General features: G+C 41.9%; 1 protein-coding gene across 1 annotated transcript in view; it reads left to right on the top strand.

The window, feature by feature from the left end:
* Nucleotides 1–20948, top strand: part of SORCS3 (sortilin-related VPS10 domain containing receptor 3) — a 311734-nt gene that overhangs the window by 275556 nt on the left and 15230 nt on the right. Inside the window, exons 17-21 of the mRNA XM_010564990.1 lie at nt 1150–1283; nt 5545–5658; nt 7140–7311; nt 14699–14885; nt 17883–18016. Of these exons, the coding sequence (XP_010563292.1) occupies nt 1150–1283; nt 5545–5658; nt 7140–7311; nt 14699–14885; nt 17883–18016 (741 nt within the window). The remainder of the gene's footprint in view (nt 1–1149; nt 1284–5544; nt 5659–7139; nt 7312–14698; nt 14886–17882; nt 18017–20948) is intronic.

Here is a 20948-nt window from a genome sequence, read left to right as displayed (position 1 = left end):
ATAAAAACATTTATTCATCCTGCAGGTCCTGCAGGTGTCTGTAAAACTCTGGGGAGCCCTTGAATAAAAGACACCGAGAAGACCAAATTATTTCATTCTATTCAAAGATACATTGCTTTTCATACACTCTGGCTTATTTTCATGCTGGATATATTTAGGTCCTGAAGCCACTAGAACTGAGAGAGCTCAATACCCTCTGAAGATTACTTATGGGTTACTGGCCACCAGTATGATGTCCCACTCCCTGCAGGGCAACATAACTAGAACCAGAACTATTGGCTGTGATATTCCTGAATGAAATCCATGAATTAGAAATGAGCATTAATTTGGCAAGGATGTATTGGATAACTGAAGTCATAGAATTGAATAAATGAAAATAATTTAAATGAAACAAAAGCAAGGACATGTGTGTAACCAGGCAGCCATCTTGGGAATCACTGTTAATGGGAAAGAGAAGTATTTCAATTAGGTATTGTCTTTTTTTCTTACTTCTATGCAGACAAATTATTTCTGCATCAGAGAAAATTCTGTTTATAGCAACCCACCTAAATGTCAAACGTTTATTTTACATTAGCTACTCCCAGTAGTGCTCTTGGAAACCTTTGTGTTCAAAAAGCCCAATATAACACACCATCAAAATTATTTGAGGTCTATGACAAAGCCAGGTCTATCGAGGAAAGAGGAGGGGAGCCAGGAGTCCTGGGTTCCACACCTAGATTTTGTCCCTGCCCCGGGTTTCAGGCTTGGGCACTTCTTCCCATAGCAGATTTCATCTGACATACGGAAGAAACCCTGGACTACATCCACATTGCCTTTTCAGGATAATTCGTAGGACTAGATACATTGGTGGATGCCTTCTGATGTATGGCATAAGTGGGTGTGATGGCTTAGGCACCCAGGCATTTTGGGCACATTGTCATTAGCATCCCAACTCAGTGCTGAACACACTGCTCTCCCGGGTCCTCCCAAGGTGGCTTTTGAGTTTGCAAAGCCACAAAAGGGAGCTAGACTCTTAGCTCCCGACTGTCCCAGTGGTAATTGCTTGCTTTCATTGGCTTTTGTGTCTTTTGACAAAATGCTCCATTTAGGCCCCAGCTGCCACTACAACTCCCTGTTTTTCTTTCTCCTCTTGTTCCCTGGCTGCTGAAGGGGGAGCCTTGTGTCATGGGAGAGAGGAAGATCTATAAAAAACGCAAGCCTGGAGCCCAGTGTTCCCTAGGTCGGGACTATTCCAAAACTGTGGTGTCTGAACCATGTGTCTGTGGTCAAGGGGACTTTGAGTGGTGAGTATGTGGCTCTGGGGACTTTTGCAGGGACTGTGTTTGTAGCATTGTCAGTGACTCCGCTACCACCCAGACAGAAAACCTTGCAGAGAAACTGGGTCTCATGCCGCTTTGTGGCTGTGATCGTACCATATAGCATAGACATGATCCCCATACCTGTTGTGTGAAGGAGGTGTTCCCTTCATCTGTGGGAGAGATTTGTTAATCTCCATGAGAAATCCAAGACTGGAATTCGCAGAAAATTGCAAGTACTAATTGACATTTTTTTGTCCATCATTCTAGAAGAGTGACAGCCATGACTCTTCTCTGGTCCAAAGGATGGCCCTTACAGGAGAAAGAGGGAATTTCTCTGTCCTCGCTTCCAAGGTCATTGAATACCTAGGGAGCAAGCTAGCAAAACACGCACATTTTTATCATTATTCCTTTGACTTCTGGGGAAGCATTTGTTGCTTTTTAGCAATGTTTTATTGAGAAATTTCTGAAAGGGCTTCTGTGACATGACTGTACAGCCCACCCTTGTCAAATGTACCTACTTGTTTTGCATAAATATTGGTGTTTCTAATTTAATGAGGCCCTAATTTCCAGCTTTAAGGTCACTTTGAAAGCAGCTTAAAAATTAAACAGGGAAAAAATGAACCACTGCTTGATATTGTTTGACAATCAGGGATAGGAGATGGAAGAATGCATAACAGTCAGAAGCTCTGCACAAGGAATTCCTACAGGGAACCTGTGATAGGCAATGTTTCAAAGATTTAAGACTGTCAATAGCTGTGATGTTTGAGCTTAAATGATCAGAACTTCATTTAAATGGAGTTCAGAATAGCCTGAAAGCAGATCAGCTGAGAAAACATTTTCATTTTTATAGTAAGTTATCAGGATCAATGTCTGATTTGGGATCAGTGTGATTCCTGAAAACTTCACTTACCTTTGAATCCTTCCTGAAGAGGTGTGAGGCATGAGATCTGCACACTTATTTGGACTTAGGCCAGCTGAGACTCACAATTCTTTTTAGAACATGGACACACTGAAATGCAGCAAAAATGAATAAAAAATATAGAACAAAGTGTTTTCTTGAATATTGGAGTAGGTTGGCTCTAAGAGAGAGGTTCAGGGATATAGAACAGAGATTTTCATCTTATCTGGGTGGATGTTTAATTTGTTCCTAATGCCAAAATTACGCCTGAGACTCCTTAGCTTGACTCAGGAGATCTTTCCCCTTTGTTCTCATCATGGGAACTTGCAGGATGAACAAACTATCTTGCCCTGCAGTATCTGCCCTTGGCATTGGCGTATGCCTCTGAGCTGCTGAACCAAGCACCAATCTCCAGAGATGCTTATGAATTTGCGCTTTTTTTTTTCCTTTTCCTTTTTTTTTTTTTCCCCAGCTTTGTGCCTCACCAGCTTTCTATTTTCACAGTGAAGCTTGTCTTTTCTAAGCTGTAAGTGGAAAGCTGTGGTAGCTAAATTGGCCTTAAGTGCTGTTCTGCCTTAAAAAGGGTCTGCATCAGAATGCACCTTTTCAATCAATCGACGTGTTCCTTGCACACGTTCAGTATCATTTTTGCTTAACTTTCCCATTACCATGAGAGAATATTGCTGTTAACCTTGTCAGTCCTGCAGAGGAAATGCAGTTAGAGGACAGCAAGGTGGCTTTTGTTTCAAACTCTGCGCTGCCAACACGATTGTCAACTGGCTTCCAATTGCAGAATTGTTATAGCTGGTGATGGAGAATCAGAAGAACCAGCTTGAGTTTAAGGGTGAGTTTTGATGCTAGTCTGCGGGGCTGACTGGAAGAAGGTGTGGGGCAATCAGTTCAAAGAAAATACTAGTGGTGCTGGAAATGGGGCACCAAGCTTGATTATCTTAAAAGTGATTTTCAGAGAGGAAGGGTGGACTCATCTTCTCTGACTTGTGACTTCTAAAGGATGAGACAGGTACTTAGTCAGTGGCAAGATACAGGTTATTCTAGAATATGATTCATCTGCCTTCTTTTGGATGTCAGTATGAGAAGGGGAGGTGCTGAGAAGTGCCTTTGCTCTCAGCTGACTAGAAGAACGCTCTAGGCAGGGAGCTCATGGGGATACGTCCCCACTGTAGGTATCTACAGTTGGAAGGACAGCTCCTACTCTTTCCCTTGGTGCTTTTGAAAACGAAAGACGTCCACCCAGCCTTTTCTGGCTGGGTTCACAATTGCCAGTTGTTCCTGGAAGCACTGACTGGCCTGTCTCTTGTGTGTGAACTGAGCAGGTCTTGTGGAGTGTCAGGGAAAGGAGGAGCGCCTGCAGCTGGGGTTGTGTGAGTATACTGACCAGCAGGTCCCAACAGACAGGCCCTCTGCTTCCCCAGTAATTAGGTTTGGAGGCTGGTTCTGGTCACAGAGCATCCCCCGCTACTAGGTGTGATGGCGCCTGCCTTCGAGAGCTGTGCAGACAGGACAAATGACGGCAGGAGCCCTACAGCACAAGCTGGGAGGGCTGTGCTCCCTCCCATTTGGTCACAACGCCCTTGCCCCTGTCTGCCTCATGTTGCAGTGCTATCTGTTTCCTGCTGTTAGATATAAGGCTGATATGAATTTCAGGGGCATAAATCATGATCCAGGGCCCCAGTTCAACAAATCCTCACGAGTCAAGATCAGGGGTGACTCCTGCAAACCCTCGTAGTCATTTCCAGAAGCAAGCCCTGGCCTTTTTCTGACAGAGAGAATGGCAGAAGGAATTCAGAATTGTTATTAAAGTGCTCGCTGATCTTTCTTTTTCCTCCTCCTGCTTCTTTATTTACTCTGTCAAGATAGCTTTCCTGAGAAAGACAGCGCAGCAGCTGGACTTGATTATTTCCTTAACTTATGCAAACCCTGGGGCTTATGAGAAGGAAGGTGGGCAGCATGCGAGGTTTTAATATACATTTACCAGAAGTTAATGAACAAGCACAGAACCTTGAGGGCATACAGCAATGTTGTCTTTAATTTTATTAAATATTTATGCAGCTCTTTTCTTCTTTGGGGCAAAGTACAGCTCCTCCTGAATATTTTTAATTACCAAGTCACTGCTAGGCATTTTTGACTGTGCAGGTCGGACCCACTGAGAATGATTAAATTGAATGTTGAGAAAAAGAGCATTAGGGAATCTCCGAACCTTTTAAAGTAGCTTGCAGAATTTTTGCCCTCCAAAAAAGGAACAGTAGCAGCCTGGGTCACTGGGGACATAGCACAATTTTGTCTCACCAAAGCTCTTCCTAGAGACTTTCTGTTGGCAGTTCAGACTCTTGAGTAGGGGAAGGATAAAACTCAGTGTCCTAAAGGGCACAGAGAGCTTTCAAGGCAGTGGTTTCTGTAGTGTTTGTGTTTCCACAGAGGTTTAGTTTGTTGGCATTTGTTAACCTGCTTCAGGCAAAAATCCAGAGTCTCTTTTTATTTGCCCTTTGAATCCAGCCTGGCAATGAAGGCTATGCATAGAAACCTGATCCAGAGCCTATTAAAACTTATGGAAAGCTTTGAATTAATCCTATTGCTTCATCATTGTACTGGCATGCAAAGGCAGCTGTAAAAAGAAGTCTTGCATGTGGTTGTGTACCGTTGCACTCTTTGGTGGTCCAAGGAAGCATCAATACCCTGGATTACCTTCCTCATGTGACACAATACCATGTAATCCTTAGATTACCAAGTCGGCTGTGTTGTTTTAGTTTAGCGTTGGAAACACATTGGCAATATTTTTCTTTCAGGCCAGTCATAGCTCAGTCAGAGAGCAGAGAGGCCGTTAACAAACATAAATATACATACCTTGGCTAGTTGTTCAGGAAGTGCTCCTGGTGTTTTATATTCCAAACTGCTTCATTGGAAAAAAGCGACATTAGATCTTGGAATTAGTCTGGTTTGTTCTGAAAGCAAAGACTGCAAAAAGCAAGCAAACCAAATGAACCTAACAAGTGAAATTATTTGAGGTTAATAGGAAAAGACATTAACAATTCAATTTTCTTTCTGAATCTCTGCCCATTTTTTGTTACCAAATGAAACCCAAGTCCTCCAGTGCTCTGCAAGGTTGTTAGTTCTGGTGTTGTCAGGTATCACATACCTTCTGTGAACTGTGTTCCTGCCTCTCAAACTAACCAAGCACTTTGTTTCTGGATAAGCCCAATCCGTGATGTTGTGCCATCCGGCAGAGACCCACCAACACACACGTGCTTTGGGGAACAAAAACATCACCTAAAACTGTGAGCTAAATCTAGTGAATGGGTACAGTGATGCACTCATGACTTATCTCTGTAGTGACTATGGATATGAGAGGCACAGCAACAACCAATGCGTCCCAGCCTTCTGGTTCAGCCCGTCCTCCCTGTCCAAGGATTGCAGCATTGGTCAAAGCTACTTGAACAGCACTGGGTAAGTGAATCTCTCTGGTTTTGGTGACCTTGCAGTAGACAAGAGAACCTGGATGGTTCTTTTTTCTCTGCATCCCACTTGGCTCTTTTCCAGTCTTATTCGTGAGGTAATGTTTGCAGCAGCATCTGTATGGAACATTGCCTCATTCCTTAGAGACAGGGAGAAGCACATTAACATAAGTGACATGTAGATATTGTATTGCTATCAAGTGATGTATGATCCCCAGAGCCTAGACTTGGAGCTCCCCTTTGCTGCAAAATTAAAACACGAATCAAGAAGGTCTATCTGAGAGACACCTGAACATTTAAAAGGACAGGTTCAAGGTATTTCACACCGTTTTTCATTGAACTCCTTCCTATCTTACAGACCCTATTTATACAGCTTCTGGCAAGGCTCAAATGAGCAATTTTTAGCCTCTTTTTTTTTTTCCCCTCTGCCATTTTCACTTTGTATATACAATGCCTTGCGATTTCAGACAAGCTACATATGCTGGTTTCTTTTGGTTTTACCCAGAACAGATGGCAAGTGTTGGTTTATTATGGTAGTATCGCTTTGCAAATGCTATTCTGTCATTTGGGAGATACTCTGAAACTCTGGTTGCACTGGCTGGTGCAAAATTGTGATGTTACTTCTCAGGCAGTGCAGGCCCTGAAGACTTTGCAAGGCTGCTTCCGAGTCCTGGGTCCTGCATGCTTGATTGTTATGACAGGGTTGTTCATGGCTGGTTGATGCGAGTGGCTGAACAAAGTGAGGGGCTGCTGGGAGTCTGAAGCCACTTAACTTCGGAGACCCCCTTTCAGCTGAAAGGTTTCTATAAGTATGGAATATAATTACAGGAGCCCTGGCCAGTATGATTGCTTGTAGCCTTCTTCACAGAGAGGAAGAAGAAAATAGTTGGGGTCTGTGTCTTCTTAACCAATCTTGTATTTTTACTGTGAAATTACTAGAAAGCGTTAATCCCCCTCAACAACACTGGGAATAACCAAGTGTCTTGCTAGTTAGCTAACCTCTCCCAAGAAGAGCCAAGAGAAAAACCCATTCCTTGAATCATTTTAAAATTGGACTGGACAAAGCTCTTGGCGGATCATTCCAAGGGCCTTCTAGCAGAGTAGAGGCAGACAAAAATGTAATAAAATCATAACTAAAAAGCTGGGATGCAGGGTGCAGTCCTGCAGGCATGGGGAGTTGAAGGAGTTCTCTGCCTTTTAGCAGTGAAGAGTAATTCACCTCCACAATGTGTGTCTGTTCTCAGCGATACTGCTGAAAATCTCTGGAGAAGGTTGGATTGTGATTTGTTTGGCTTTCTCCAATGTAATAAAGCATTAGGTTTCTTTGATTCTTCCTTTCAGTGAGGGAACCATGCAGGCAGTTAGCCTTTGAAAAAACACATACATTAATATGGAGAAACAAAACAAAAACAAAACAAAGAAACTTTTCCGCCCACCGCTTGAGCCCAATCTCCTTTTGTTACTGTTCCCCAGGTACCGAAGGATTGTGTCTAACAACTGCACAGATGGCTTGCAAGAGAAGTACATGGCCAAGATGGAGAAATGCCCTGGAAAAGCACCTCGGGGACTGCACATCCTCACTACTGATGGAAAGTTGGTCACGGAGCAGGGGCACAATGCCACCTTCATCATCCTTATGGAAGAGGTGTGTTAGTGGTCTCAGCAAAGCTTTCACTGCATGGCAGGACTGGCATTCTTTTCCTTCACCTGTCAGGCCGCTGAGAGGAAAATAGTGATCAGGTGGTGTCATGAAATGATGAACACCTGAGATTTAGGATAATTAATGGAAGATGGCTATATATGAAACATCCAAAGAAATCATATTGGGTCAAGCCAGGGGAGTATTTGGCTGGTTATCTTGTCTATCAGTGATGATGAAACCAATGCTGAAGCAAGATAGATCTGGCCAAAAATATATTTCCCCACTAGTTTCTTGCTGCCTCCAGTGAACTGCAGTTTATGGAGTTTGTGAGGCAGAAACGGTGTCTCTATGCCTAATAATTCTGTTTCTGGGATGAAAAGCTTTAGCTGAAGCTTTGCTGGGAAAGGTTAAGAACAGTAGGAAACATTTTCAGACTCATGGGGAGCAGTGAAGGACATTATTGTTTTGCAGTAGGAATTGAACCTCCTCAAACCACCTCTATGCTCCTCAGCCCATATCTATTTTATTTATTTATTAGTACGATTCCCTCTGTAGCCAACAGTAATGTAAGTGATATCAGGCCATGATGGTGCCTGAAGCATCAAATATTGAGGCACTTCTGGTGATCTCTCTGAGCCAGGTACCCCTCTGTTTAGCCAACATGTATGGTGCAGCCTGTGTCACCAAGGCTTGTGGCTCACTGGAGGGTTGGATAGCTAAGGAAGGTACTTGGTATGTATTCAGGCTGACATGAGGGTTTTTCAAATGATCTTATGCCTCTTCTGGTCTGTGATTTGATTTGGTGTTTGGGGGTATATGTGACTGCACCACAAAAACCCTGTTGTGTTTGCAGCTGCTGCATTCCCCTGCTGGCTTCTGGCTGCCCATGGAAGGTGTCATTGGAGGTCCAGCAGTGATTTTCCCACAATGGATTGTGTTACATCTGTTTTCTGGTTAAACAGAAGGGTCAACTCACAATGTCACTTCTAACATCTTTGGGTATCTCAGGAGGGGCAGTTAGAGAGTGAGGTGGTGTTGGAGAACCACAACTACATTTTGTCATCTACTCTGTCCTGTGTACTTCATTTTGGGACAGTACCTGGAGGCAGCTGGGAGCCAGACACGTCATGGTCACGAACATAAGAATAACACACCAGGACAGACTAGATGCCTGTCTCCTAAGTATCCTGCTCTGACAACAAGCATCATTAGGTCTCTGGGGAAATCATATTAGAAACAGTGCAAGCCTAGTGTTCCTTCCCCTCCCAGTCCCAGGAGTAGCCTGCATTGGCAACTTAGACCTTCAAGAATGCAAGAAGCTGTTGTAAATCTGAGCATACTGCCATGGACAAGTTTTTTCTCTTGATACCCTGTTATTTTTTTTTAAACACACACACTTCTATTAATTTAAATTCTTTTACAGTAACTACATGTTTCATTGGGACCACACTAATCTGACAGGGCCTCTTCACATACTTCCTCAGAGGTTCATGCATGCTCTGCTTTTATACAAAGTGGATTTCTTGTCTACCTGGCTGATTCTTTTATATTCTGCAGACTTGACATGGTAAGACGATTTGTATAGACACTCTGAGTGGGAGTTCAGAAAAGAACAGACATAATCTAAAAATTAGGAATCTAGTAGTAATTTATTAAGGAACTCAAGCGGAACTGCTGCACACAAAGAATGATAAACAGATGGGGAATAAGGCAGCTGAAGAGTGGAGTCTTTACAAGGCTTTAGAGATTGAACCGGCAGCTGAATAAATATGTGAGGACGTTCACTCTACATCCTTTGTTGAAAAATAAGGGTAGTTAGAAAAACATTTCATCGACACAATTTTTTTTCTAAGGGAAAGGGATTTCCAAGAACATGTCTTTGTGGGTGAACAGTTTATTCCACAGAGAGTTGTGTGTTGAGTTTGTTTCTTAAAAGAATAGACATTTTAAGAGGAGAAAAAAAAAAAACCCCAACACTGAGATTTTGGGCAAAAGTACCCCAGTCTTTCAGTGTGAACCTGAGACAAATTGTTATCAAACTATTCCGTGTTAGTTGGAAGAAATAATTTCTGTAGAAGTCTTAATTATTACATACATTGCTGTCACACAGTTTCATTCCTGTCTCCTTCCACCTTCTCTGGTCAGTCTGTTTCCTGGTGCGTTGTTTTTCACCTATGTCTACATTCACTTTCTGAGCCAAACAGCAGTCTGACAAGCCCTCCTATTATCAACTTTGTGATTAGCCATCAGTTCCTTTCTACCTTCTAGTACACACCCTCAATATATTGGTGTGACTGACCCTTACGCTGTCCAATGGTAAATGAAGACTTTATCATAGTTAATTGAAAACTAATTTTCTCAGGATTTACAGATTTAGCTTTAGTAATATTTTTCACAGTGGTAATTCAGAATATGTGCATGATGCAGAACAACTGATGATTTTGCTGTGTTTTTAGAAATAAGGGGCTGGACTGTGATTTAGACTGTATATACGTGCAGGGGAACATAGGGAAATAAGCACCTTTTTTTACCTTTTTTTAATCCAAGTTTGAGCACAAAGAAATAATAGACTGCCAAATTGCTGTTGTATGGAGTTGTGTTCTAAACCAGATCTATGAATCTGTTTTTGCACCTGACCTTTTCCGTTCATCCCCAGCTCCCCTCTGAACGGTACATAAACTCCCCTCAAGCCTAAATGGTTGTTTATGTGGCAGCTCCAGTTACTGAACAGTTCTGTTCACTTCTCTTCTGTTTATGCCATCTCACAGCTTCACTCTTTCAGTAATTACAAGGTGATGGCGAGGCTTTGTAACAGGGTTGTAATTGCAGTGAGCTGAGAAGGCAAGCAGTGACTATTCAAAGAACAAGCCTGAGCAAGTATTGGAGCTCTGCACGTCTGTTAGAAGATTGCTAAACCGTGTTTATAGAAAGAGATAGCTACATCCATGTCATGTTCTTATGCAAGCAATTTGAGACCTTCATTAGAAGAATAAAAATACATTGTGTATGTACACTGCAGTCCCCCCTGCCCCAAGCATATGTTGGATGAAATGTAGCCCTCCTGAAATCAGTGGGAGTTTGGCACTTAACTTCAGAAGGCCGAAATTTCAACCACTGTTCTGTCTCTGCAGTTTTTGTCACTTTGCTAGTGTGGCTTCCAGGCAGGAAAGCTGTCCCAGGCTAGTCCTGATGGGGAGATGACTTTGAATGGCTGTTCCATGGCAATACTCCTCTCCACCCCATTCCACTACCCTTTGCCTGCTCACTGATTTCAGTACACAGAGCTCCAGTCTTTACGACAGCCACTAGCTCATTCCCTTTTGGTAGTTTACGAGGCTTAAAGCAATAAAACGTGCCTTTTGAATATATATGGAGAGCAATGACTTTTTTTTTTCCATTTGAAATCCCTCCACTTCATTTCTATTTTAATTTACATTCATAAACTCCACAGTATCTGACATCATGTGTGGGGCTAGCACACTTGTTTTAGTATTTTATATACTGGATACAGAGGTATGGAATGGAGAAAGAAAACATTAGTGTGATGGGCAGGCTTTGCATTGAAGACCCAACTCTCATAATTGGGTAGAAAGATCATCTGCTACTGTTTAGTCATGAAAAATCTGTTCATGCTTCTCCACTTCAAACCTTCTCATTTAAGATAGAATCATATTGGAGAAGCAAGGAGGAAATAGAAAAGAATTGTAAGGCATGAGGGAGGAGCTGCCATGATGGGTGCAAGAGGTTTCAGCCTGAGGTCACCAGTGATAAATCCAGCCCAGATCAATTTTTTATCCTCTGTTCACTGTTTTCCATGAGAGAAGAACTTGTGGTCTTAGTACATTCCCTTGAGAAGTGATTCTGAAAGGTTTAACAAGCTGTGGGAGCCTTTCTATCAAATAACTGAATCTCCCAAGAGTGTAATTTTGCCCCTGCTAGAGAATTTTTCAGTGTGACTTAAAAAACTCTCTGTCAAAAGGATGTTATTGGTTACTCAATATTATAGATAGGTTTAGTGTCACTACCACTTCTAGTCCTTTACGTTCTCTTGTTGGTTTATACCGTATTTTTAATGTCCTGGTAGGACAGAAGTGAAAATCGTGCCCTGATCAAGTCAATAGACAAAACTCCCCTGGCTCCTGTGGAATAGGAATGATGGAGCAAGAAAGGAGAGCGATCTAACATATTGTCCTGGTTTATAACCAAATATCCTTATTTCAAAAACTACATGTAATAACCCTAATTATATGGGTGTGTACCTGAAGACTCCAAGTATACACTCAAGGCAAATTTTCATCTGAAAAATACCCTTCCTACACACTGATTAGTTAATTCAGGCGTAGCCTATCAGGAAGATAAAGTCTGTGGGGCATGCTGCTGTCCTGCTTATCTGCACAGGGGACCTGCTTTGGTGTAGTCTGGCTTCTTGTCTGTGCTCCCAGGTTTCCATCCAAAGGACAAGATCAGGTGCATTTTCAGGACTGAGACCAGTAGCAGAACACAGCATCCTGCCTGTGTCAGTGCCATGATTGCCACTTACACAGGGCTCATGGCAACTGCCAGTGACACAGCAGCTCCCGTGAATTTGGAGTTAGCGGGAGGCAAGAACTGGGGCCTCTTGCCTTTCATAGATGTTTCTATCTCTGCAGGAGCCTTTGTGGTGCACCTTTGGTCTCAGTTGCTGATCATTTGGGTTAGAACAGCCTGTGAGCTATTTAATCCTGATTTAAGGACCTCTTTCTCCATGATCCAGCCAATATTCTGCCTTTATCCTGACTGTCCCGGGATGATAAGAAGTCATGATCCAAAATGTCCCCAAATGCTATGTATGAATATGTTTGGACCATATGAAAAAACACTTAAGGATGTGATGTTCATAGTCAGAATTTAGGCTGCAAGCCATGTGTTTTGCCGCACACAGGTAAACTTGGAAACGGCTGCTCAGAGAAAAGCTGGTGTTGTCAACTCTAAAACTTTTAGGGACTGTCACAGGTGTGGTTGTCCCAAGCAACCTTTTCCCTTTGTCTGATCTGTACAGTTTTTCTAGTAAGTCATGGTTTGTTTTGTGCAATACCTGGCCCAGAGGCTTTAGTGAAATCCATGAGTTCAGTGGTCTTTTTCAGTGAGCCCGGTAGATGTAGGACCCTGCAGGATTTGAGCTGGCTGTGAAGGGATTGGAGGTACATCAGAACTGGCTGTGAGTTACATGGTTGCTTCCCTCCCTTAGATCAGTATGTACTGGGACTGCACATTAGCTTTGATTCTGACCCTGTGCATTTACAGCTATAATGGGGTTTATGAGATGGCCATGAAATACTTCTGAATTTCCTATTTAAAAACAAACAAAAAACCAAACCAAAACCCAGTTAAATTTAGGAGCAGGGATTTTTTGATTTATTTTTTTTTTAACTTTGGAATCTCACTCTTATCCTCAATATATCTGGGGATTGGTTTCAGTTTTGGGCTGCAAAAGGTGGTGGTATCTTCTTCACCCATAGTGAATACAGTGGAGACCTTTCATTAAAGGAAATTACTTGGGCCAACACATCTTATATATATGTAGAAAGGTACAGAGATTTAATCTGAGGTGTAGTTTATTTCAGTTTAGTGAAATCACTGCAGTGGGCTTTAGCTCTGTTTAAACTAACCTTGTTTCGTGTTACTTTTAGTCAGCTGGGGACAAGTATAAAGTAAGGCTCCAAAAACCTGAAATAACAGACATTTCTGTAGTTCAACTACAGTAGTTTAAAGCATGATTTAAATTAAAACAGTGCAGCTGCTGCCTCTAGACAATTCCTGCAATGCTGGAATCTCTCATCTGTTGTTCCATCCTTCGTTTAATAGCTGTCATTGACAGTAAACCTAGAAGGGATTTTCTCATCATCTACTTCATTCTTCTGTGTATCCAGCCTCTATCTCTGTGTTGACTGACATTAGACAAAAACTGTCAGTCCTTGGTGTGGGACTCAACCTGTATAAATTCAGCCATCCTGAAGTTACATGTCTAGCTGAAACTAGTCATCTAGACTCTCTATCATCAGGGTACAGGGGTGGATATTTGCAGAAGATGATTCATGTCACCTGTCTCAGTTATCTTAGGATGGGATGTGTTGGTTTCTTGCTGTCTTTCTCTCTCTTTCTCTGATGTTGTGGTTTAACCCCAGCCAGCAACTAAGCACCACGCAGCAGCTCACTCACTCCCCCCTCAGTGGGATGGGAGAGAAAATCGGTAAAAGAAGTAAAACTCGTGGGTTGAGATAAGAATGGTTTAAGAGAATATAAAAAGAAGAAACTAATAATGATAACACTAATAAAATGACAGTTTTATTGTCATATAGTAATATGACATGTAATGTCATGTAATAATAAAAGGATTGGAATGTACAAATGATGCACAGTGCAATTGCTCACCACCCACCGATTGACACCCAGTTAGTCCCTGAGCGGCGATCCCCCACCCCCACTCCCCCCAGTTCCTATACTAGATGGGACGTCCCATGGTATGGAATACACCGTTGGCCAGTTTGGGTCAGGTGCCCTGGCTGTGTCCTGTGCCGACTTCTTGTGCCCCTCCAGCTTTCTCACTGGCTGGGCGTGAGAAGCTGAAAAATCCTTGACTTTAGTCTAAACACTACTTAGCAACAACTGAAAACATCAGCGTTATCAACATTCTTCACATACTGAACTCAAAACATAGCACTGTACCAGCTACTAGGAAGACAATTAACTCTATCCCAGCTGAAACCAGGACAGCCGACTATAGAGGAAGCCTGGAAAACTAGCTTAGACTAGACTTAGAGCTTCTCAGTGACTAGGTTCTGTTTCTTTGGAATGTATTGAAAAGCTACTTCAACCATTGTCCTGTCTCCAGAGTATTCCTGATGCTCCCATGTGCACATGGGAATTGCTCTCCAATTAGCATCTAGCCTGCCATCAGTGTAGTACCTCCCATCTCACTGCCTCTGATGGAGTTCCTTGCTGGACACCACCCATTCAATGAGAGGCTGTGCAAAGCCCTCCCTGGTCACTTCAGTGACACATAACCCCCAACCATGCATTGCATTAGATGATTCAAATATGGGCCCCTTGATACATGCCCATTTGGCACTCCGCAGCACTCTGCCCTTCCAAAGTCTCTAAACCCAAGTTGGGGGAATAACATCTCTTTACATGTGTAAATGTTCAGCTATTCTAAGCATTGCTTGTATATAATTACCCAGCATTGATTTGAGTCTGGCCACTTTGGGGACTGACAAAACAAAGCTAGGCTTTTTTGGTAAAGTTACAAGTTTGTGTCCATGCTAATGAAATGGAACTGAAGAGTGGGATGGAGGGTAATATAAATCACTCTTATCAGCCCAGTTGCCTAATTCAACCTTCTCTGTTGCAGGGCGATCTCCAAAGAACAAACATTCAGCTTGATTTTGGAGACGGCATTGCAGTATCCTATGCTAATTTCAGCCCTGTTGAGGATGGCATCCGGCATGTGTATAAGAGTGCTGGAATCTTTCAGGTGACAGCATATGCAGAGAACAGCCTGGGCTCTGACACTGCTGTCCTCTTACTGCATGTGGTCTGTAAGTACTTCCAGCTGCTAGATTCCTTGGGTGAAAACCCGACCTCACTGAAAATTCGTGCAACTTCAGTGGGGCCTAAGAATACATGCAATCCCACCCACATACGCAGCTCACGCTGTTCCAAAGGCTTGGACTTTTAGACACTCTTCTGTCTTGTTAAGTAAACTTATTGAATGAAGAGAAAGGGAAGTTCCTTTTAACACAAATATATTTGCAGTCTTCACAGATACAGAGACAAGTTTGAAAATGTTTCTCAGGCTTTCTGAAAGGGTCAAACACCAAACAGCACATGAAATAAAGTCCAAATGTGTGTTTTCAGTACACTTCTAATACCAAGAGGTTTAGATTAATCTACTAAATTTTGAGTCAGTTATTCAGGATTTGGGAGTTTACAGTGCTTATTAAATAAAAGCAAAGCAGTATGCTGAGCATACTTCCTGGGATATGAATGTACTGAGGGCTAATGTGCTACTTTTCATATTTCTTGTGTTTGACATGCATCCCTGACTTTTCCCTCCTGTTTGGTAATCAATGCAATTTCTCTCCACTTGGCACATGAGCAGACTCAAATATAGAGCCCCCAGCTGGCTTTCTCAAAGCCACAGGAGAGAGCAGAGGGTGTGGAATGCAGGATGACACCAGGAAGATCCTAGTTCTTTGTCCTGCTCTCAGACTACTAGATCTCCTGGGCAGAGAGCTCCGTCTGTGTTCAGATGTACCTCATCGGTTTTGTCCCTAATGGTGTTCACAGCCATGTGTGTCTTTTCCCTTAGCCTTTCAGAATGTCTTCTAGCCTGTCTATCTTGAGCTTTTCTGCTGGAAGAAAATCAGAAATTTCTAAAACTCAAGAACTTTTTTCTTCTTTTTAATTTCAAGCTCCCTGTGTGAAGGAATAAATGTTCCTTGAAGCTTTTATTATGCTCATAATTCCCTCAAAGTCAATCATGGCTGCATTTAACAACCTGTTATTAGAGCATTAACTGTTTTTTCCTTCACCTTGGGCCATTAGCTGACAAAAGTGATGGTTACCTGGTAATAACAAGCAGCTTTGTATGGATTATCTGATTTTTCTCATAGGAGCTGCTTTTTCATGGTGAGGATTTTAGACTAGAATGCAACGAGCGGCAGTTGCTTGGCCTGGTTGTGCTACTCTACTGTTTTCTTCCTCAGCCTCTCAGATCTGTCCGTTGACTTTTATAGTGTTCTTAGGTGGCCAACTTATTATCATTATCTCTAGGGAAATATTTTGCAAGCATTTACATTCATGCTAACACTGAAATAAGATGATACCTCAGTGCTAGACTTTTAATATATTTGGATGTACTAGTCAGTATAGGAGGTTTGACCTTGAAGCTCAAATGTACAGACAAAACCGCTTGCTATATATATCACTCTTATTATACAATCTGTCTGGTGCTGGGATCCTGTACTGAAAAAAAAAAAGGAGAAAGAAGCTCCTTGGCCTCAAGCAACAGTAGTTTTCTACCCTGCAGCTTTATCAGTGGTCAGTCAACTTTTCACCTTTCTGGAATCTGCTGTCAAGCTGCTCATCTCTTCATTTAAAGGAAGTGAAGATTTAATGTTTTTCCTCTTGCATGCACTGTCACAAAATATTTGTGGGAACCTGCTGTTCTTGGGAACCCAGAGTACTTGCTATGGGCAGAGTTCAGGAGTGACTTGCTGGTAGAGACCCCTTGGGAAAGGGAGGAAAAAAAAAAAAAAGAACAAGTTTTAAGGAGCCAAAAGCAAGAATAGTGTCCCATTGTGCTCGGAGCTGTATGTTCTGGTGGTAAAAGAACAGCCCTTACTCTCCAATATCCTTGTAATTCAAGCAGGTGGAGAAGTGATTAATGTCCCCATTTCATGCTTGAAGAGAGGAGAGGTAACACAAGAAGATTGTCTTAGTTAAAATCAGCAAATTTCCTGCTTCCCAGAATTAATGTCTTATCAAAGAAAAATCTCACTTCTTTCTTATTTGATCCTTTCCTTTTCATGGTGATAGTCTATCGGCTTGCTGTGTTTTAAAAGGTACCATCCAGAAAGACTCAGTAACACTGTCTGATGTGCAGCAGTTATCAGCTGAAATTCGGTACCAGTAAAAACAAAAAATTAAACAAGAAGGAAAACAATGGAGATAGCAAAAACTTTAAACAAACTAGCAAACAAAACCTCAGTACATTTTGCACATGTTTTTTCTGGAGAGGGCCTGGCTTCATAATTCTGTACTTCATGCACTGGACTCATTCTGGACATTTGCATTTATTAGACACAACTTTGCATTAATACTTAGTTATTTTTTATATCTTTCAGAAACAAGTTCTTCTGACAGTTAAATGCCTTGGTATGCTAATGCGCACACCTTTCAAGTAGTTCCTGACTTTTTGTTTATGGTAACTGACTCCCCAAAGACTTCTCAAGGTCAGGTCAAAGTGAAAAAGATACCAAGGATTTCCAAAATTATGAATCTTTCTTTTGGAGGTCTTCTAAAAACCTGTGCATTTAATCAAGTCATAAATGCCTCATGTATAATCAGATTTAAGCCATCTTGGCTAAAACGATTTCCCCACAAATCTTAGTAGCTCAGTGGATATATTCTCAAGAAAACACCTTCATTCTCTCATGTCCTATCCCTCAAGCTTCCGATAGCAGCTTGCCCTACCCAGTGCAAAGCCAGTTCATTATTCTCCCTCAAACTGCATTTAAAAAAATTTTCTAAACATAGTGCTGACCCTGTCTGAAATTAGCACTGTGGAAAATGTGCATTTCTGGCTCCCCTAGAATTAAGAGTGAGGAAAAAAAAAAATGATTTTATGTTTATTAATCTGGTATTTTTTTCCGTCGCTTATTGACTGCTGAAATTAAGTTGTATTGCTATAGTAGAGTCTCACTGCTGACGTAAGACATTCAATTTATTTAAAGGAAAGATCCCTGCTGTTCACAACCGTGCAGGGAGGATTTAACTCAAAGCCTCTAATAATGAGCTCTCACTTCCCACAGGTCCGGTGGAGCACGTCCATCTGAGTGTCCCCTTTGTCGCCATCAGAAATAAGGACGTCAACATTACTGCAGTAGTTTGGCCCAGCCAGGCAGGCACACTTACCTACTTCTGGTGGTTTGGTAACAGCACCAAGGTACAGCTGCCCTTTGGTTCATTTTTACTTCCTAAGCTTGCTGCACCAGAGAGGGAGCTCTCTCAGCCCTGATAAAAACCTCTTGCCTTTGCTTGTTTTGTGTTTTAGTTTTTTCCTTATCTGAAAAGGGTTGTCATTATCTGAACTTCAACCTTCGTGAGTTTATTTCCTCCTGTCTAGTGTTGTTCTTAGGAGTCATTACTTTTTTACATCTGGTTGTTATCAGCCCTACTGAGCTTTGAAGACCACTGTTATTACCAGCGTTCACTTGCAACTTAACTGAATTATATACCACTATATATGGGATAATACTGCCTTTCAAGTGTTTAAAAACTGCTGGTGTTCAAATAACCGGGGGGGTTTCCATTACATACCAGTTTGCAGTATATAATGCTGGATTCCAATACAATACTTTAAAGCTGTTGGTGTTCAAATAACCAGTTGTATCTAGAACTTCAAGCTACGCTCTCAATGAATTGCTTGTGTCTGTCTGTGACTATTATTCACAGTCTTGGATACATTAGAGAGGGAGATGAGACTTTGTAGTGAATTTTCAAATGATTGGCAAAATTTTTTTTAAAGAGCTCTTTTATTAATAATTAAAGTAAGTGAAACTACAAGTTGTGGTCACGCTTTCAAATGGAGAGAGCAGGACTGCTTATTAGCTACAGTTTTTATTGTCGGCTTTAGGAGTGAGACAGCTGACACAGGCACTATCCTCCGTTATTACAGTTGTGAAACGTACAGCTGATGATTTTGCAATGTAGTATCTGCTGTTATTTACAAAAGCAGTTTAAGTCACATCATTGTCTACATTATTGAGTTGCAGTTGAAGGTGTGCACTGAGGTGAGATCGCAGTAGAAAAAAGTGGGGATTTTACATGAAATATGGAACTTGAGATAAAAAATAGCAGGCACACCAAGTATTTTATTTTCTCTCTGACAAAGCTGCTCGTGTTTTAACCTCTTACCCTCGCTACCAACAGTAGCAGGAGAAATAAAAACAGTAAATGCTGGTTCTACTGGGATTTTACATCAAATTAGGAAGCTTACTGTAAGAGCTCACCTATTTTTGTGGAAGCATAATTGAGACACCAGAAGAGCTCAGGAACAAAACTCACTTACTATAACTTGGCAAGTTGCTGTGCCCTAGCTGAGCTGTGGCAACCACCCACATACACACATCCAGTCCATGACAAGTACCAGGTAATTCCACATAGTTTATACTGCATTGAAAGAGAGGGATGCAAAATCACCTTACAGTTCAGATATTTTTGGCTCAGTGCTAGCACATGGACAGCCATTAAAGTACATCTGAGAAAATATAGGTACTGGTAACTTGATCATCTGCTTAAGCCTTCCAGTGTACCCAGGTGTCAGAGTTTTCCTGCCATTGTTTTTGTCCTTAGTATAGAAGTTAGTTCTGAATAGGGCCTTAAAAAAGATTTTTTGAAATAGAAAGTAATCTAGAAAAGGTAGAGCAAAGCAGTGATGTTTGCTGAAGAATTCCATGTAGCTCTTATGCATCTGAGTTGTAAATATGATCTGTTATCTGTTTTATCATCTAGCTTAAATTTCAGACCCATAGGCAACACAGTACAAGCAGATATGGGTGTGTTTGGGATGGTTGCTTTGGACATAGCTGGACATGGAGCAGCTGATCCTTGTGATACCTTGGAGTGATTGTACATGTTGCTGAAATATGTTGAGGTGTCGAGTGGTATAGACGGTGCCGATTACCCGTGGCCCAATCAAAGACCCAGAGCACCTTTCATTCTTTGCAAAGCATTATCTCCAGCTACATCATGAAATGTCCTTCAACTTCAACTCTGACAGAAGTATGGCAAAGGATATATCGACATGACAGCAGCAGCCACCATTTTTTTTCAGGACAACAATCTGCATCACACCAAAGTTCCTTCTGGGATGTTTAATGTACATGTCAGATCCTTCTCTGGGCCCGCTCATGGGCAAACTGTGGTGCTCTAAGTACAGGTGGAAGATGGGGACGCTGATTTGTGTGTGGATTAAAGGATGAGGTGTGTGTAATATTGTGCATAGTGACTGGTATTGTTAGGTGATATATTCTAGTTCCATGCTGAGGGATTGCAACTTCTTTTCCTGTTCAGCCCATCGGCATCCCAAGCAGAACCAGATGTGTCTTGTGTCACTGTGCAGTCTCACTAAGGTACTCTCTGTGCTGCTGCACAGGTGAATGTTGTCTTACACTCATACGACCTGGCTGAGGCTCTTCTGTTGCCCTCCCCACCCTGCTGGAACCATTGTACTGAATTTCTACTGTGCTAATTTTTGTAGTATACCCAAAGGCCAATTTGCTTGGATTAACACAGGTCCAGTTTAATAAATGTGTCCAGCTGTCTAATAGGTTTGAGCAAATGAACCTTAAAGTACTTGATTTAATTTAGAGTTATTTTCCAGGTCTTGGTGCTTGAATTAAAATTAAGGAGTTGGCTGAATGTTAAAACTCCATGATGGAGGTGAAATCATCCATGATAATGGAATGTCCAGCATGCACACATACAAAAAGGAAAAATTGTAATTTTAAAGGCCAGATTGGTTCCTCTTACCTGCCTTTGCACAGAATCACAACCTGTAACCTCCAGGAATCACTGCAGTTTGATATAGGCCCATTCTGCTTGTCCAGGATGTGTGTATTTCTAAGTATATGTTAGCTAGGACTTCAGGGCTAGCACAAGCTGGCACAGGCTGGCACCCTTGCTGACTTGGTCTGAGAGTCCCATGTGATCAAGCCATTATTTTTTTTTTTTTCCTAGTGCTTTTTCAGCTCATGGATCAGGGGAACAAAGGAAGGTGGCATTCTGCAGGAAGGGAAATGTGTTTGCCAGTCTGGCCTATGCCAGTGGAAATTTTGATTTGGCTGTGAAAATGGCATATATGGCCACTGTTGTGA

Source organism: Haliaeetus leucocephalus, unplaced genomic scaffold, assembly GCF_000737465.1.
Source record: "Haliaeetus leucocephalus isolate CR32 unplaced genomic scaffold, Haliaeetus_leucocephalus-4.0 Scaffold184, whole genome shotgun sequence".
In the NCBI taxonomy this organism is placed as follows: domain Eukaryota; kingdom Metazoa; phylum Chordata; class Aves; order Accipitriformes; family Accipitridae; genus Haliaeetus; species Haliaeetus leucocephalus.
This window is presented reverse-complemented; position numbering and strand designations above follow the sequence as displayed.